The sequence below is a fragment of the Cyprinodon tularosa genome, unplaced genomic scaffold, assembly GCF_016077235.1.
Source record: "Cyprinodon tularosa strain WSP-4 unplaced genomic scaffold, ASM1607723v1 ctg1133, whole genome shotgun sequence".
Classification (NCBI taxonomy): Eukaryota; Metazoa; Chordata; class Actinopteri; order Cyprinodontiformes; family Cyprinodontidae; genus Cyprinodon; species Cyprinodon tularosa.
The window spans coordinates 185,001-202,500 of NW_024037930.1; the positions used below are offsets into that span (position 1 = coordinate 185,001).

The 17,500-nt window shown below is 42.0% G+C and overlaps 1 protein-coding gene across 4 annotated transcripts in view; it reads left to right on the top strand.

Moving 5' to 3' along the window:
• mcf2l2 (MCF.2 cell line derived transforming sequence-like 2) overlaps positions 1-17,500 on the top strand; it is a 99,666-nt gene that overhangs the window by 11,532 nt on the left and 70,634 nt on the right. For 3 of the 4 annotated variants that reach the window (XM_038303047.1, XM_038303070.1, XM_038303061.1), the window contains one exon: positions 17,299-17,382. In XM_038303047.1, the coding sequence (XP_038158975.1) occupies positions 17,299-17,382 (84 nt within the window). Of the gene's footprint in view, positions 1-5,836; positions 6,227-17,298; positions 17,383-17,500 lie in introns of those variants that run through there. The other variant, XM_038303054.1, reaches the window with a different exon arrangement.

The following is a 17,500-nucleotide window of genomic DNA, read 5'->3' on the forward strand; positions in this document are numbered from 1 at the left end:
AGGATCCATTAGGACCAAAAACACGTTTCTGTTTCTATGTGTAGCTGTTATGTCCAGGTTATGGGTGCATGTTTATGTAGGGTGTGTATGCTAAGATCAGTAAATCTTCTGGTTGGGCTAATCCTGAGTCCAAACTGGAATATGAAGGAATATCTGAACACAGACACCCATCTAACATCCAACCTGATGAAGCTTCAGATGTGATGCTAAGAAAAATACGGGACTCTGCCTAAAGATAGGCTAAGCTTCTGCCTAAAGATAGGCTAAGCTTGTTGGATCAAATAGACTCCTAATAGAAAAGCATCTAATATAGAACCATATTGTTGTGAAGTAGGTTAGCACTTAACAGGAATTTGACTTGGTTTGATGATGCAGACTATATATATATATATATATATATATATATATATATATATATATATATATATATATATATATATATATATATATATATATATATATATGTATATGTATATGTGTATATACAGAATCAGAGGTGAACAAATACTTCGTTACTGTACTTAAGTACACTTTTTAGGTATCTATACTTTACTCCATTACTAATTTTTCCTCCTACTTCTGACTTCTACTCATTACATTTTCAGACAAGTATCTGTACTTTCTATTCCTTAAATTTTTAAAGCAATTGTTATTCGTTATTCTTGGCTTGGGTTTAATGCAGAGGTCACGGATTAGCAGATTACCTGCTGGCTAATCCGGACCCAACCTGATTTAAAACATTTATAAATTACCACATGTTGACTTAGGAAAGTGTCTAAAAGTCAATTACTTTGCTTCTCCTGTTACCCTGAAACTCCCCATCCTCCGCTCTGCCCCGCAGCGCTCCAGACCTCCTGCCCAAAGCAAAGCCTAAAGCCTCTGTTGTTCCTGCCCTATTGCTGCGCTCCGACTTCCTCAGAGCTCGAGGAGAGCATTTGGGATATTATTATTTAATTTGTGGAAGCAAAACATGGAGAAATTAACGCTTAATTTAATATGACAGATTAAAAAATTCCCAATCAGCATCCAGCAGATGTTCATTTTCTGATGGAGATGAGAAATCTGCTTCCTGGTCTGTTGAAGGACCAAGAGTTTGCATCCAATCTTTGAAATAAACTGTGTTAATTTTTTGAAGTATATAAGAATTATGTTTTAATTTGTAGTTACCGATCTGTTGTTACTATATTTTAATTTGACAAACTGGATCTTCTCGCCGTTCTTTCTCCTGTTTGGTGTGATTGTTGAGTGTTGATGGCAGCAGCACAGCTGATATTTCTCTCCAGGATGGAGTCACAGCCAAACAGGAACAGACCAGATGAAGCTACTATGAGAAAAAGCAGAGAGAGCAGAACGTTAGAGATTGAACTAACAGATTCTGCAGAGTGGGAGAATAGAGATAGAATGAAGCAGAATGATGAAAAAGGGGTCCCTATGTCCTCCAGCAGTCTAAGCCTATAGCAGCAGAACTATAGAGATAGATCAGGATAACCTGAGCCACTCTAACTAGAAGCTTTATCAAAAAGGAAAGTTTTAAGCCTAGCCTTAAAAGTAGACAGGGTGTCTGCCTCACGGACTAAAACTGGTAGTTGGTTCCACAGGAGAGGAGCCTGAGAACTAAAAGATCTGCCTCCCATTCTACTTTTAGAAATTCTAGGAACCACTAGTAAACCTGCAGATTGAGAGCGAAGTGCTCTGTTAGGAACATAAGGAACAATCAGATCTCTGATATCAGATGGAGCTTGGCCATTTAAGGCTTTATATGTGAGAAGGAGGATTTTAAATTCTATTCTGGATTTAACAGGAAGCCAATGAAGAGAAGCCAGGATAGGAGAGGGTTCAGCTTTCAGCACCATCATCCCACAGCATCTGATGGGCAAACTGGAACAGCTGGGCTTCAATACACCCCTCTGCTATTGGCTGCTAGACTTCCTCACCAACAGACCTCAGTCAGTCCGGGTCGGACAGAACACCTATGATGTCATCAGTCTAAGCCCCTCCCCTCAGGGCTGCGTCCTGAGCCCCCTGCTGTTCACCCTGATGACACATGACTGCGTCCACAGGTTCACCACCGATCACATGGTGAAGTTTGCAGACAATAGTGTCTAAGATAGCATTAAAGGCTGCTCTTAAGCTATGACCTTCAATGTCAGCATGGATGTTAAAATCCCCCACTAGTATTCAACACCAAATCAGATAGAAACTCTGAAAAGGTATCTAAAAATTCACAGTAAGTTCCGACCTTAGTTCTGAACCTAATTTGCATCATTCAATCAGCTTCACTGCTTTCACACAGCTGTTACAGATCTTATCTGACCAAAGCAGAAACCTGCAGCCACAGTGGCCCCTTCACAGACCAGTTTAGGGCAACTGGAAAGTAACCATCAGAAAGTTATACCTTTCTTTCTAATATATATTTGATTTGAAATGACTAGAATAAAATATCTTCTAGCCTCTCAATTAACTAAAGAAATATAACAGTTGCTGTTATTTTACGCTATGGTCAGGAAGAAAAGTAGCTGTTGGTCTTTTGTTTACGATCAGCTAAAAACTCCATTGATCATTGTTTAAGGCAGTCATACTAAGCAAAGACAGAATCTGTTAATCTTTATACATCTATTTTAATTTGAGAAAATATTAACATGAACTTTGCTAAGTGTAATTCACTGGAAAATTATTATGCTTATTTTAATTCTTCCAAATGAACTAATCTAGCATTTCTTTCTTTGCTAAGAATATTTTATTCCAAACATGATCAATATGATTATTTTAGCTAGATGAATGTCTGCTTAGTCTGAATTTATAGTGATCAAAGAAGCTGAACGTGGCTATTATCTAACATCACGTCATCAATTATCTGTGCTAATTGGCAAAAGGGACCCTTTAAAAAAAAGGGAGTTTAATAAATTATTATATGTGGATTAAATACGTATTCATTATTATATAAAATGTTTATGTCTTGTTTTCTAATCCAGGGCAGTATATCTCGGAGCTTTGCACGTTTGATGCTTGGCATAGTGGTTAGGGCATGGCGCCTGCAACCTAGAGGGTCTGAGTTCAAGTCCCACTCCCATAGACTGCCACTCTGGGTCCCTGAGCAAGACCCTTAGCCTCACACTGCTCCCCGGGCGCCGCACAATGGCAGCCCACCCCTCCCCAAGGGGAGGGGTTAAATGCAGAGAGGGAATTTCATTGGTCTGTAATTGTAGCAGTTTAATGAGAATAAAAAAGCTGGAAAAAAAGTTTTACTGAAGAAGCACCAGAGTATTTTCAGCGGGGGGGGGGGGGGGGGCTGTGCAGTAATTGTTACATTCTTAGTGTCTTTTTTCTTTTCAAAGAAGCTAAATGGTCTGGATAGTTGGTAAATATAACAATGTCTCTAAGCACCAACATTGATAAGCATCGAAGCAAACGCTGTTATGCATGTTAATCATGTTTTCTACTCACTAGTGGTACTTTTGTAAAAGCTAGCTAAGCTACTGACGTCTTTCACATGTAAAAAAGGAAGCATTTAGCAGCTTAGCTCAATAAATCTGTTAAGATCTGAGGGAGAGTTTTTGAAAGCTAGAAGCTCGTGCTTTCAGGGAGACAAAGGAGGCGCCAGGATCTCCAGTTAAAACGAACAATCCTGTTGTCGGACTCTCTGTCCTCCATGGACGGACGGACGGATGTTGCAATATCTATAACAACCCAAACACAGGATTTCAGAATGAGACATCCCCAATTATTAATTTCATTCACTCCCCAGATCTGAACGCCCTGTTAAAAAACTTCACATCCATGAGTAGAGGTAATGCAGCTTGAAGATATTTACACCGCATCAGATAGCGTTCCCCCATGTTAAGCAGGGGGAACGCTATCTGACGGGGTTTATAGACCCATCAGATAGCGTTCCCCCCTGATGTCATTTACGTTGAGTTGCAATAAATGCTAAACTCTCTGCAGGTTCTTGTCTTTGTCGTTCGCTCTATTCAGCTGGCTTTGGAAACACACAGTGAGAAGATGGGGGCCGGGTGGGGAGGGTTACGGGGCCGAGAAACGCAAAAGTAACGCAATAGTTACTTTTACTAGTAACTAGTTACTCTTAATGTTGAGTAAGTCAGTTAGTAACTCTGTTACTTTTTGGGAGAAGTAACTACTAACTATAACTAATTACTTTTTCCAAGTAACGTGCCCAACACTGGTTTATGATCACCTCACTCTTCTTGGGGGGGGGGGGATTAGAATTTGTAGTAGAGTTGAAAGTACAGGTACTTTGTAGTGGAGCATAAGTAGACAGTATCCATCATTAAATCTACTTAAGTAAAGTACAGATATATAAAAATGTACTTAAGTAGAGTAACAAAGTACTTGTGACATCGAGGTGCTTTGAGCTTTCATAATAAAAGCACCTGAGGCTTCGGGGGCAAACGTGGCTGCGTCCCATATTTCGTGGAAACGCCCCGCCCCGCCGGGTTTAGATCTGCAAACACGTCATCAAATGCTGAAATGCAACGTTTAAACTGCAGTTATAAAAATTGTATGTTGCATTTATTTTTGAAATATAGTTCTCAAAACTAATTTAAAGTGCAGCTTTAAAAGGGATAGAAGTAGAACATAGAGAGATGTCACTATAACATTTATTATTGAATGTAGTTAGTAACATTTTTCTGGGTACATCATATTCATACTTCCACAGGAAGTAGTTTCTAACACATGATAGCCTGATACCATTGTGTGTGAAACAATGTCTTTATGTGTTTTCTGTGAGCAAACTTTCTTTAGTTTCCCAGACGACAGGCTTCCAGGTTCTGTTCTTATGATGCACCTTTGTTTATATTTACAGTAATTCAGTAGCTGTGTGTTTGCTTGCAAATATGATAGAAACTGCAGAAATTGTCACATTCAACATGAGGATATTGAATTACTTTATGGGATTATTGACTTTGAATTATAATGTTCATAAAGTTCAGTTATTATGATTAAAAAAATGGAGAGTGATGGATCAGTGGTTAGAGCAGTGCACTCTGAGAAGGCTGTAAGTATCCAGTTCGATCGGCACAGCCTGCACCCTGGGTCCCTGAGCAAGACCCTTACCCCACCCTGCTCCTCAGGCGCCACACAATGGCAGCCCCCTGCTCCCCAAGGGGAGGGGATAAATGCAGAGAGGGAATTTCTCCAGTGTGAGATCAATAAAGTTTAATTTCTATTCTAAATTAGTGTTGCAACTAAGGAGATGCAAAGCAGCTGCTTGGTTGATTCCTCGTTATTCTCATCCACTCCAGCAAAGGTTGTTCTATGCAGAGTTTCCCATTAGGTCAGAGTTACTCAGGTTTCCCTCGTTGTGACAGTGAAGCATCCAGGCCTGTCAGCACTGCGGTTAGAGGCTCTGACTATTCTGCTGTTTCCTTCTTTTTTGTTGAGTTATTAGCAACAAAAAGTTAAAGTTAATTCAATCTTCTTTGACCACAGAGTTAAACAGATGAATTTAGCTGTGAGTATTTCTGTGCTGCCTTAGTTGTTGAGGGGATTTCAAAGCTTCTTTGTGCTGACTTTAGGGGAAGTCTATGTGAGCGTAAATAATAACTAATGTATGTATATTGATGATACAGTTTTACTGGTAACCCAGCTGAATTTAAACAATTTCATACATATTCTACTCTATAGAGTTACTTTGTAAAGAAAACATGTAGGCAGGATTTTCAGACCATAAAGGTTTACGTTTTACTTTGCATTCATCATGAAGGAGGAGTCAGAAAATGTTCCAGTAATAGACCAAAAACAGAAACAAAACATATGACTGGATTTTTGTTTTCACACATAAACACACAGAAAGCTGCAGCTCAGCTTCAGTCTGTTGCTTTTTCCCCTTCTGTCTGGATTTTTCACATAGACTCCCGCCCAGCTCTCCTCTCAGCTGCTCATAGGCTGCTTGTTGTTCGGAGCAGAGCTGTTTCCCAGCTGGGTCTGGAAAAACTTACCACAGACACATGGAACGGCTGCAGAGGCTCATGCATGTCTGTTAACTATGACAGAATCCTGAGGAGGACGAAGATCAGTTCATCTGGACTCTGGAAATGGCTGCAGTGATGATGGTGATGAAGACACTGAGTCTAGGTTTTTTCCTCTCTTGCTCTCATCTTACTGCAGCGGATGTTATAATCCTCAAACCGTCTGATAGTGGCTTAGAGTTCCTGGATTTATTTTTCAGTCTGAGGTGTTAGCATGAAGAGTGTCAAACATCTCAAAGGTAATGTTCAACCAACCCAGCGGTCTCATCAGCCGCTGGGTTTTAATCCTGTTTCCTATTCAGGGCATGTTTGCCTCTCAGCATCTTTTGTCAAAGATCATAGAAAATGTTAAGCAGACTTTCACCTATCGGTCAGCGGGATCAGAGACCCGCCTGGGGCCTCCAGTCCGAACCTCACCACAAAAATCAGCTGATTAGCGACGAGCTCACTGAGATGATTACGAATATTCTGAGGCAGATTTTAAACCATTAAAATGTTTAACTGTTTTCTCTGTATTTAGCAAACGAGCAGCCAGCTAGTTTTATTACAGTTTGCTGTTATAGACGAAAGAGGGAGGAAGAGCAGAACATACACTATATTGCCAAAAGTATTTGCTCACCCATCCAAATTATTGGAATCAGGTGTTCCAATCACTTCCATGGCCACAGGTGTATAAATTCAAGCACCTAGGCATGCAGACTGTTTTTACAAACATTTGTGAAAGAATGGGTCGCTCTCAGGAGCTCAGTGAATTCCAGCGTGGAACTGTGATAGGATGCCACCTGTGCAACAAATCCAGTCGTGAAATTTCCTCGCTCCTAAATATTCCACAGTCAACTGTCAGCTGTATTATAAGAAAATGGAAGTGTTTGGGAACGACAGCAACTCAGCCACGAAGTGGTAGGCCACGTAAACTGACGGAGCGGGGTCAGCGGATGCTGACGCGCATAGTGCGAAGAGGTCGCCAACTTTCTGCAGAGTCAATCACTACAGACCTCCAAACTTCATGTGGCCTTCAGATTAGCTCAAGAACAGTGTGCAGAGAGCTTCATGGAATGGGTTTCCATGGTCGAGCAGCTGCATCCAAGCCATACATCACCAAGTGCAATGCAAAGCGTCGGATACGGTGGTGTAAAGCACGCCGCCACTGGACTCTAGAGCAGTGGAGACGCGTTCTCTGGAGTGACGAATCGCGCTTCTCCATCTGGCAATCTGATGGACGGGTCTGGGTTTGGCGGTTGCCAGGAGAACGGTACTTGTCTGACTGCATTGTGCCAAGTGTAAAGTTTGGTGGAGGGGGGATTATGGTGTGGGGTTGTTTTTCAGGAGCTGGGCTTGGCCCCTTAGTTCCAGTGAAAGGAACTCTGAATGCTTCAGCATACCAAGACATTTTGGACAATTCCATGCTCCCAACTTTGTGGGAACAGTTTGGAGCTGGCCCCCTTCCTCTTCCAACATGACTGTGCACCAGTGCACAAAGCAAGGTCCATAAAGACATGGATGACAGAGTCTGGTGTGGATGAACTTGACTGGCCTGCACAGAGTCCTGACCTCAACCCGATAGAACACCTTTGGGATGAATTAGAGCGGAGACTGAGAGCCAGGCCTTCTCGTCCAACATCAGTGTGCGACCTCACAAATGCGCTTCTGGAAGAATGGTCAAAAATTCCCATAAACACACTCCTAAACCTTGTGGACAGCCTTCCCAGAAGAGTTGAAGCTGTTCTAGCTGCAAAGGGTGGACCGACGTCATATTGAACCCTATGGATTAGGAACGGGATGTCACTTAAGCTCATATGTGAGTCAAGGCAGGTGAGCAAATACTTTTGGCAATATAGTGTATTTAGACTTAGACTTCTTTATTTGTCATTTTGTATGCACAGGGTGCATACAGAACGAAATTGCGTTACATACAGCTTATGAACGTTGCATTGATATTTCAAATGGCACGAGTTATAGAAAAATACAAAAAGTGCAGCAGTGGTCAAAGTGTGAACAGTGCAGAGGATAAGAGACAGTGTGCAAGTTGCAGTGGTTCAGTGCAGAATGGCATTTGTGCAAAAAATGCGTTATTGAAAAATACAATGAGATGAACAATTTAAAGGGCTAAAAGTTAAAAGTTCAGCAGCATTTGATGCCCGATAATGTGCAATAGGTGCAGAGTTCGGATTGTGGATCAAAGGTTCAACAGTCTGATGGCAGTGGGGAAGAAGCTGTTGCACAACCTGGTGGATCTGCAGCGGATGCTGCGGAACCTCTTTCCAGAGGGCAGCAGGGAGAACAGTCCATGGTGGGGGTGTGAGGGGTCTTTGATGATATTACGGGCTCGGGACACACAGCGCTGTGATGAAATGTCCTTAATGGAGGGAAGAGGAGCCCCAATGATTCCTTCCGCTGTCCTCACCACCCTCCTCACATTCTTCCAGTCAGAAGCTCTGCAGCCTCCACACCACAGAGAGAGACAGCTGGTCAGAACGCTCTCTATGGTGCTTCTGTAGAAGGTTGTGAGGATGGGCGGGGGCAGGCGGGCTCTCCTCATCCTCCGCAGAAAGTACAAGCGCTTCTGTGCCCTCTTCACTAGAGATGAAGTGTTTACAGTCCAGGTGAGGTTGTCCGTGATGTGCACCCCCAGGAACTTTGTGCTGCTGACCACCTCCACAGCTGAGCTGTTGATGAGCAGTGGAGCATGGTGGGGGCGGTTTTTCCTGAAGTCGACGATGATCTCCTTCGTCTTCTCCACGTTCAGGATCAGACTGTTTTCACTGCACCAGTCCACCAGCTGCTCCACCTCCTCTCTGTAGTCCCGGTCGTTGTCGTCCCTGATGAGGCCCACCACCGTGGTGTCGTCCGCAAACTTCACGATGTGATTGGTGGTGAACCTGGGGACGCAGTCATATGTCATCAGGGTGAACAGCAGGGGGCTCAGGACGCAGCCCTGAGGGGAGCCCGTGCTGAGGGTGATGACATCAGAGGTGTTCTGACCGACCCGGACTGACTGAGGTCTGTTGGTGAGGAAGTCCAGCAGCCAGTTTCGAAGGGGTGTGTTGAAGCCCAGATGTTCCAGCTTTCCCACCAGGTGCTGTGGGATGATGGTGTTAAACGCTGAACTGAAGTCCAGGAACAGCATCCGCACGTGGGTGTTCTTCTCCTCCAGGTGGGCCAGGCTCAGGTGAAGAGCAGAGGAGATGGCGTCCTCAGTGGAGCGGTTTCGCCGGTAGGCAAACTGGAACGGGTCGAGTGTTGGGGGGAGACTGGAGACGATGTGTTCCTTTACCAGCCTTTCAAAGCACTTCATCATGATGGGAGTCAGTGCGACGGGCCGGTAGTCGTTGTAGCAGGTGACTTGAGGTTTCTTTGGCACTGGGATGATGGAGGCAGACTTGAAGCATGCTGGCACTGTGGCATGCTCCAGCGAGGTGTTAAAAATGTCCGTGAGGACACCAGCTAGCTGACCTGCACACTCCTTGAGCACCCGCCCAGGTATGTTGTCGGGACCTGGGGCCTTCCGCGGGTTGACCCTCCTCAGAGTCTTCCACACGTCGGCTGTGTCAAGGCAGAGAACCTCCTCTTCCTGATGTGGGACAGCCTTCACTGCTGGAGTGCGATTTAGTGCCTCAAACCTCCCAAAGAAGTTATTTAGTCCGTTTAGGAAGTCAGCATCAACTTCATCCACCGGGGCAGGGGGCGTGTTGTGGTCTGTGATCGCCCGTATGCCTTGCCACATGCTCCTGGTGTTGTTGGCGTCGTGGAACAGATGCTGGATTTTCTGGTTATGGTTCCGCTTTGCTAACCTGATGGCACGGTTCAGGGTGGCTCTAGCTGTCCTCAGTGCCTCCTTGTCACCAGACTTGAAGGCTGAGTTCCGTGCTTTTAGCGCGTGGCGGACCTCCTCAGTCATCCAGGGCCGTTGGTTGGCTCGGGTGGTGATGGTCTTTGTTGTGCTGACGTCCTCGATGCAGTGGTTGATGTAGGCTGAAACAGTCATGGCGTACTCATCAACATTGATCTTGTTGTCATATGTTGCTGCTGATTTGAACATGTCCCATTCAGAGCATTCAAAGCAGTCCTGGAGTGCATCCATGGCCCCCTCCGTCCAGACCCTCACCTGCTTCACTGTAGGTTTTGCTCTGATCAGCAGGGGTCTGTATGCAGGAATTAGCATCACAGAAAGGTGGTCTGAGGAGCCGATGTGGGGGCGGGGGGCTGCTCTGAATGCGTCTTTTATGTTTGTATAAACTAAGTCCAGAGTGTTCTCTCCACGAGTAGCAAAATCCACGTGTTGATAAAAATGAGGGAGAACAGTTTTCATATTCGCCTGATTAAAATCTCCAGCAATGATGAAAACGCCCTCTGTGTGTGTAGATTGCAGCTCAGAGACAGTCCGATAGAGAACACTCATGGCCTCCTTTGTATCAGCGCTGGGGGGGACATACACCGCTGTGATGGTAACAACAGTGAACTCTCTGGGCAGGTAAAAGGGTCTGCAGCTAACAGTCAGAAGCTCTATGTCCGGAGAGCAAAAACTTGTGACTATTCTAGCATTTTTACACCAGTTGTTATTGATGTAAACACAGAGTCCGCCTCCTCGGCTCTTACCGCTGAGTTCTTTGTTTCTGTCGGCGCGGAAAGTAGCTAGCCCCTCCAGGCTAATGGCGTTGTTCATTTAAATGTTCATTCATGCCTTAGTTACTCCTGATTGTTTCGTTTTAATGAATCTCATCAGGAAGAAGCTGCTCTCTGTCTTTGTTGCGTAAGAATGTTTATGTCATGATCTCGTTCCCTGGATATTTAAATAAATGTGTGTCTGGTGTTTCATTAAAATTAACAGGTACAGAAACAGTCTTTAGAGATTTGGGTCTGTATTTAAAAAATAATGTTAATTATTATTAATGATGTTAAAAAATGTCCTTAAGGACAGAGATCAGGTGACTCAGCAGAAAAAAATCCTGGTTTAGATTTATATTCAGCCAGTAACTCTGAAAAAGGTTATAAAGCGAAAACAAATGAACTTTGGCTTTTTGGATGAAAATGTTTTTTTTCTAGTTAGTAATTAAAAGATCAAAGCTAAAAAGCAGATGTGTGTTTATGGGGAGTTACATGCAGATTTGCCTCCACTATTAACACAGCTTTGATTTAGAAAATGAGTCGATGCAATCCAAAGAATGACCAATTTCTGCTGACAGTGACTGAAACTCATTCTCAGTGTTGGATGCATTTTTGGTGCATATGTTCATTGCATTGTAAATGTGTAGAAGTATACAGCGTATTATCAGGCCTAGTATGTCAGCAGACTAAGCAATAAACAGAGACATTGATTATTAAAGGTCGTGATCAGCTGCTGTTTCCACCACAGCAGCAAACAAATTATGTCTTTATTCTCCACGACAGAAACTGTTTTGTTCCCTGAAGCTTTCGGCTGGAATGGTTTCATTACTTTGGTCTTAAGGCATTTTTAGAGAAGGTTCTTGAAGGTTATGATGAGGGATAATTACTGTAAAAGAACAGCTGTTTGTAATTGAAGATTTGTTCAGACACATCTGTACCAGAGAATACAGAACTTTAAAAAGTGTCACCAATACAAAGAGCCCATTTTAACCAAACTCCAGGGTTTGTTTCCACGCAGATACAGTTAGAAAAAGAAAATGAGACCAATCCAAAATGTATGTCATAGTCGCCATTTTTCTTAAATAATAATAAGTCATATTTAGTTGGTGACTTTGCACCAAACTAATTTATTAACCTGAAACATCAGGCTGAAGGTAAAACTGACAAATATCCCAAAAAGACATTTCACTTCCAACCCCAGCTAATCCAAAATATAAACAGATCAAAGAATGGAAATATCCAGAGGACTTTAAAGTGACTTTGACTCGCTTCCCTTTTCAATCTGGGATCTTCGTACTGAACAGCGGCCATCGTATTTTACTGGTAATAGGCATGAGAGGCTTTGATCTGTGCAGTTAAACACTCAAATCTCTGAATGCTGCAAACATCCCAGGGTTCCTGCGCAGTCGTCCGTCCCGCTGCTCAGAAATCCAGGCTGCAGTGTAACTGTAGTAACTGGTGACCTGCTACTCTTATACCGCCTAGGTCAGAGGTTACCGATTAGCGGACCGCGGTCCGGATCCGGACCCCCCTGCTGGCTAATCCAAACCCAACCTGATTTAAAACATTTATAACTTACCGCTTGATTTTCCGACAACAGTGTCTAATTTCACTTGCTCCTCTTCTCCTGTTAATACGGTAAAGCCCTGGGGAGCGTCCGGCTCCAGGCTGCACGTGATCCAAATGAGCCAATGAGCTGTCAGTCTGGGTTGCTGCTGCTGCTACTTTTAGACACAGCAGGCAAACCTGTGGCAAGCCGGGCGATGGGAAAGAAGGAGAAGACCATGAGAAAAAGAGAGCAGAGAAAGTGTGGACTGCTGGAAGAACTGCGGTGAACTGGTGAAAGAAAAGTGAAATGGCGTGCTCAAAGATGACCCTGCACATTTAGAGGATGTTTGGCTCAACCTGCTGCTGTGAAGCAGGATTCTCCACCATGAACAGAATCAACAATAAATCTGGATCCAGGCTCAAAATGAGCTCCTTGATATGTGCTTGAGAATGGCTTAGTCTCCGGTTAAACCCAGGTTTAAAGCCTTGCAGGGCAGCCTAAAGCCCACTGCCAACATTAAGACAGAAAAAAGAAAGAAAAGAACAAACCATCAGTTCAGGGGTTTGAGAAAATATGGGAATCAGGAAATTGTCTTCATAAAAACATTTTAAAATGAAAACATTTTCTATTTTTTTTCTATTTTTTTATTTATAAATTCAATGTATAACATTGATGCATAACCACCTCATTTTATTTCAGTGTTAAATTCTGTTTAAAGTAACAGATTATAATTAAAAATGCCTCTGGACCTTTATTGGTTGATTTTCCTTATTCGGACCCTTGCTGTTTTTTCATTGGTTACCGCTGGCCCAGGTGATGAGGCTGATGATCTGCTCATGTGTGGAGAAGCAGGAGCAGCTAATGAGTCCCGCCCACCTGCAAATTCCAGACTCGCTCTGCTGGAAAAATCTGAAGGATCAACAACAAACCCTCAATCTCAAAAAGTTCCAGACAAACCAATTTGGCCATTAAGGTTTTTCACAAATAAAGGTATAATAAATGTGTTTAAAATAATTTCCTCTTCATTTTGTGTAGAATTTTGCAATTATGGTTGGATCTCTCAGCTCATTTTGCGTTTAGAAAGCTAGTTTAAAGGGTTAGCATTGGGTTTTATTGAAATTTAATTATATCCCCATTACTTGATTGATGATTACTAAGTAGAGAAGATAACATTATTAGCATCACATGCAGGGCCGGCGATAGCTATAGGCGAGCTAGGCAATTGCCTAGGGCGACAAATGTGTTGGGGGCGCCCTCTAGCGTCGCCCTTAGGCTTACTTCCCATTAATCATAGAATTAGAAAAAAAAAAGCAAATTAAACCGGTTATGAAGCGTCCGTCAGTTTGACTTAACCTTACGTATATGTAAATAGCAAAATATGAACAAATAAATATACCACCGTTTTTTTATTTATTTTTTCACATTTAAGAGAAAATCGAAAAAGATTCTGATCACTTTTCAAGCGCCCTCCAACCCGGAAGTCGTGACGTCAATCACTGCAGCATGTACACCAATATTTTGGAATGAAATTGTAAGCAAACAGATATTAAAAGTAAAACAAGTGAAGTCTGGCACTTAACTTTGCTCGCGACTCGAGAATGGCTGAACGGAAAAGACTCCTCCTCCTGCCGCCGCAGTCGGGCCCGTCTTAATCATCCACTCAGAGTACCACTGGTGAGCGCACACAGACTTTGTAGCTTGTCCGGTCAGTTAAAAATATTAATTGTGAAATCCGTCTTGTAATCGGATGCATACAAGCTAGTTAGCTTGAAAAGTAAATAAAGTTTCAGACGTGCTGCATGATGATGTGTTCAGATTGGCTCAGTAAAACGACAATTAGGTTATCATGATGCGTTCAAGTGTAACGTAAAGAAAACGGGAAATTTTGTTTTTGGCGAGAAACATGAGTAATACAGTTGTATATTGCTCTATATATAATTAAACTACTGATGCCAACATTTATTAAAAATTACATTTAATATAAAATACAATTATTTATTTGTTAAATATTTTCCTAATCACTAAAAACATGAAAAAGTGTCAGTAGACAATACATTAACCAACAATTGTGAAAATATATTCTAGTTAGTTTTATGTCATTTCGAAGTGGCCTATTACATTAGCCATGTTTATTGAAGGCTAGAAACGTTTTTGTTATGCTCACTTGTTAAGCAATAGAAGCAATACCAGTTCTGTTAATAAAATTTTGTTGCATCGTCTTTCCACCAAATAACAGAAAAGTATTGATAGTGGTATCGATAAAGACTCGGATCGATAAGGAGTATCGATAAAGGTATCGATATCAATAAATATTAACGATCCCCATCCCTAATGTTGACATCATTTTTTTCTCAGTATATATGCAGCAGAATTATGTGCTATATTATTAGCTTGAGAATGGGTAGAAGATACTAATATAAATAAAATATTTTGTAGTGATTATCTGCATTGAGTATTCAAAAGGGATGTACAAATAATCATCAAAATATATGAAGTTATGGCTGTTCATCATAGAATATGTGAACAAAAAAAAAACAACAACTTCAAACTTTTAATTTTGTAATGGTATTCATAAAAGCACTTTTGTTTGTAGAGGGTTAATCCTTTCTTTAATCACTAATCAATGTCAGAAATCAGGGTAAATATACCTGATATATTTTATTTAGAGGAAATTTTTGTTTATCTCATTTCTATTTATGTTCAAATGATTTAATTGAACTGGAACAGAAAATTTAATTTAATGTTTATCAATTACTTTTTCATGTAGTCCTTGGTTGAAGAATTTCTTAAATTTATAATTTTTTATTGTTATTTGGTCATTTCTGAAATTGATTTATTTAATATTTGTTTAATGTGTGTTAAATTTGTTAATTGTCTGAAATAAATTCATTCAATGATTCAATCCAGTTTTTTAGTTATACTTTACCTAAGTGTCCTTACAGATGGTTAAAAGTGTTTCTGCACAGTGCTAACTTTGAGTGTGTAATAAATTATTTAAAATAATAAAAAAGAAAAGGTACTGAAACCTATTCTGGTATTTGTCTATGCATCACTCCATGCTAAGTTACAGTTTTTTCTGAATGCTTAAACACAACCTTGATTCTTATAGCACAATTTCTAAAACTATTAATACTTATAGCAAATCCACTCACTGAGTTCACAAAACTAAAAGAACAAACACTGCTTTGCACTCAATTTGCAATTTTGTAACACACACTTTGCACAACTGTAGGCACAATTCACCGCACAGCACTCTTTGTGGAACTGTAAACACAATTCAATGAAGCACTAAACAGATGCTGAAAACAGTACTGGTATTTCGCACGGCAACAGTGAGGGAGGGGGGGGGGGGGGGGGGCGCAAAACTCAATCTCGCCTAGGGCAACCAAAGGGCTAGAACCGGCCCTGATCACATGTAAGAAGTTGAGGTAGTGGAGGACGATAAATACCTGGACCTGTATTTACTTAGATAACAGACTCAGACAGAGCCGACTGTACTTTTTGCAGAAGTATAGATCTATCAGTGTGTAAAATAGCCTCATCCGTGCCATTTTAAATGAGTTTCTAGTGGACTCAAAATTTCCCACAATGCACCTTGAAAATTAGTGATCATCCACGGTCACTAGACGAACACATATATCCCACAATGCTTTGTGAGGAGAGCTCTCCTCGCTACCCGACCGTGGTGACTAATAAACATGGTGCCGGAACCCTGTGGGGAGGTGCGTCATGTGACCAATACTGTACTGCACCTGGAGAAAAAATAACCAATATCCAGCTATGGACATTTTAACATTAATTTGAGATTAGCAGCAACATCAGAGATGTGCAGAATGACAGCAGCAGGTTATTTAACTGACTAAGATAGAAACTGTGTAACATCATCATGAATGGAAGAACTGGTTGAGGTTGATGGGAACAGTGGTGGTTCTAGAGTCTTCCAGCTGCTGGGAGGAAGGATCTGTGATAACGCTCCCTGGTGCATTTAAGGTGCAGCAGGCTGTCACTGAAGGAGCTGTCCAGTTCAGCACCAGCTTCATGCATGAGGGGGGGGATGTTCATTTAGTTAGGATCCGTCTGTTTCCCACCTCCTGCTCTGAGTCCAGAGGGCATCCAATCACAGCTGGCCTTCCTGATCAGCTGATCCAGCCGCTTCCTCTCAGCTCCAGATGAGCCGCTGCTCCAACAGACAGCTCCATAGAAGATGGCTGATGCTACAGCAGAGTCAGAGAAGGTCTTTAGGAACACCCCCCCCTGCAGTCTCCTCAGCAGGAAGAGTCTCTGACCTTCCTGATCCAGAGCCTCAGTGTTGAAAGTCCACCACTAGCCCCTTGGTTTCTCCTGCATTCATAAGAAGGTGGTTCTGCTGGAACCAGACCACCAAGTTTTGGGTCCCCTGTCTGTCCTCTGAATCGTCTCCACCTGTGATGAGGCCAACTATGGCAGAATGGTCAGAGAAGGTCTGGAGGACGTCAGTTCTTCCAAGTCTTTCCTTCTGCTAAATAGAAACTTTTTAAATCACACTTTATAGATGCACCTGGTTTATATCAGACAGGTAATTTTAGGCAGGTTCATGCTAACAGCCTTTAGGGGCTAAACCTGCTAGGAATGACAGACTGCAGCACAAACATCCAGCTGATTGGTATCAGCTGATCAAACCTGTTCTTTATGTTTCATAACCAGCTGATTGGTTTTATACTGTATTCTATCTGGGTATGATCTTTAAAAGCATCTTTACAAAGTGACTGATTTTATTGTTGGAATTAATTTAGACTTTTTCAGTTTACCTGCCGTTAAGCTTATAAAGGGGTTCTAGTCACGTACTGATATAAAACCGCATCATGGAATAAAACAATGTTCTTCTTCTTTGTAGACTGTACTTAGTCCTTTTCAGCATGAACATATTTTTTACACTATTTTCTCTTTCTATGGTATAAATACTTTAAAATAAGATTTTTTTTTTGACAAACAGAATAACAATAAAGTGTGGATCACAGAAATAAAATATGATTAGCCAACAGGTCTCCATCATTTACTGAGAGAGTCGATATTGGTACGGTCACAGTACGTAACTAGGCCCCTTTAACACAGTAACTTTGACTAATATACTGACGAATGCATGATTATCATGTATGTGACGAGTTTGTTTTGTTGCAGATGAGATCATGCAGCAGGAGATCAGGCCCCTGCTGGCTGTGGACATCATAGAGCAGCTTCATCGCCAGTTTGCCTTGCTTTCAGGTGAATGACTAACCTTCTCCATCACACCTTTGCTTGTTTTCAATGCTGTCCCGCACACCTAGAAACACTCTGGTTTCTCTCAACCAGGTGAGAAGAAAAAAGGCAGAAGGATGCTGCT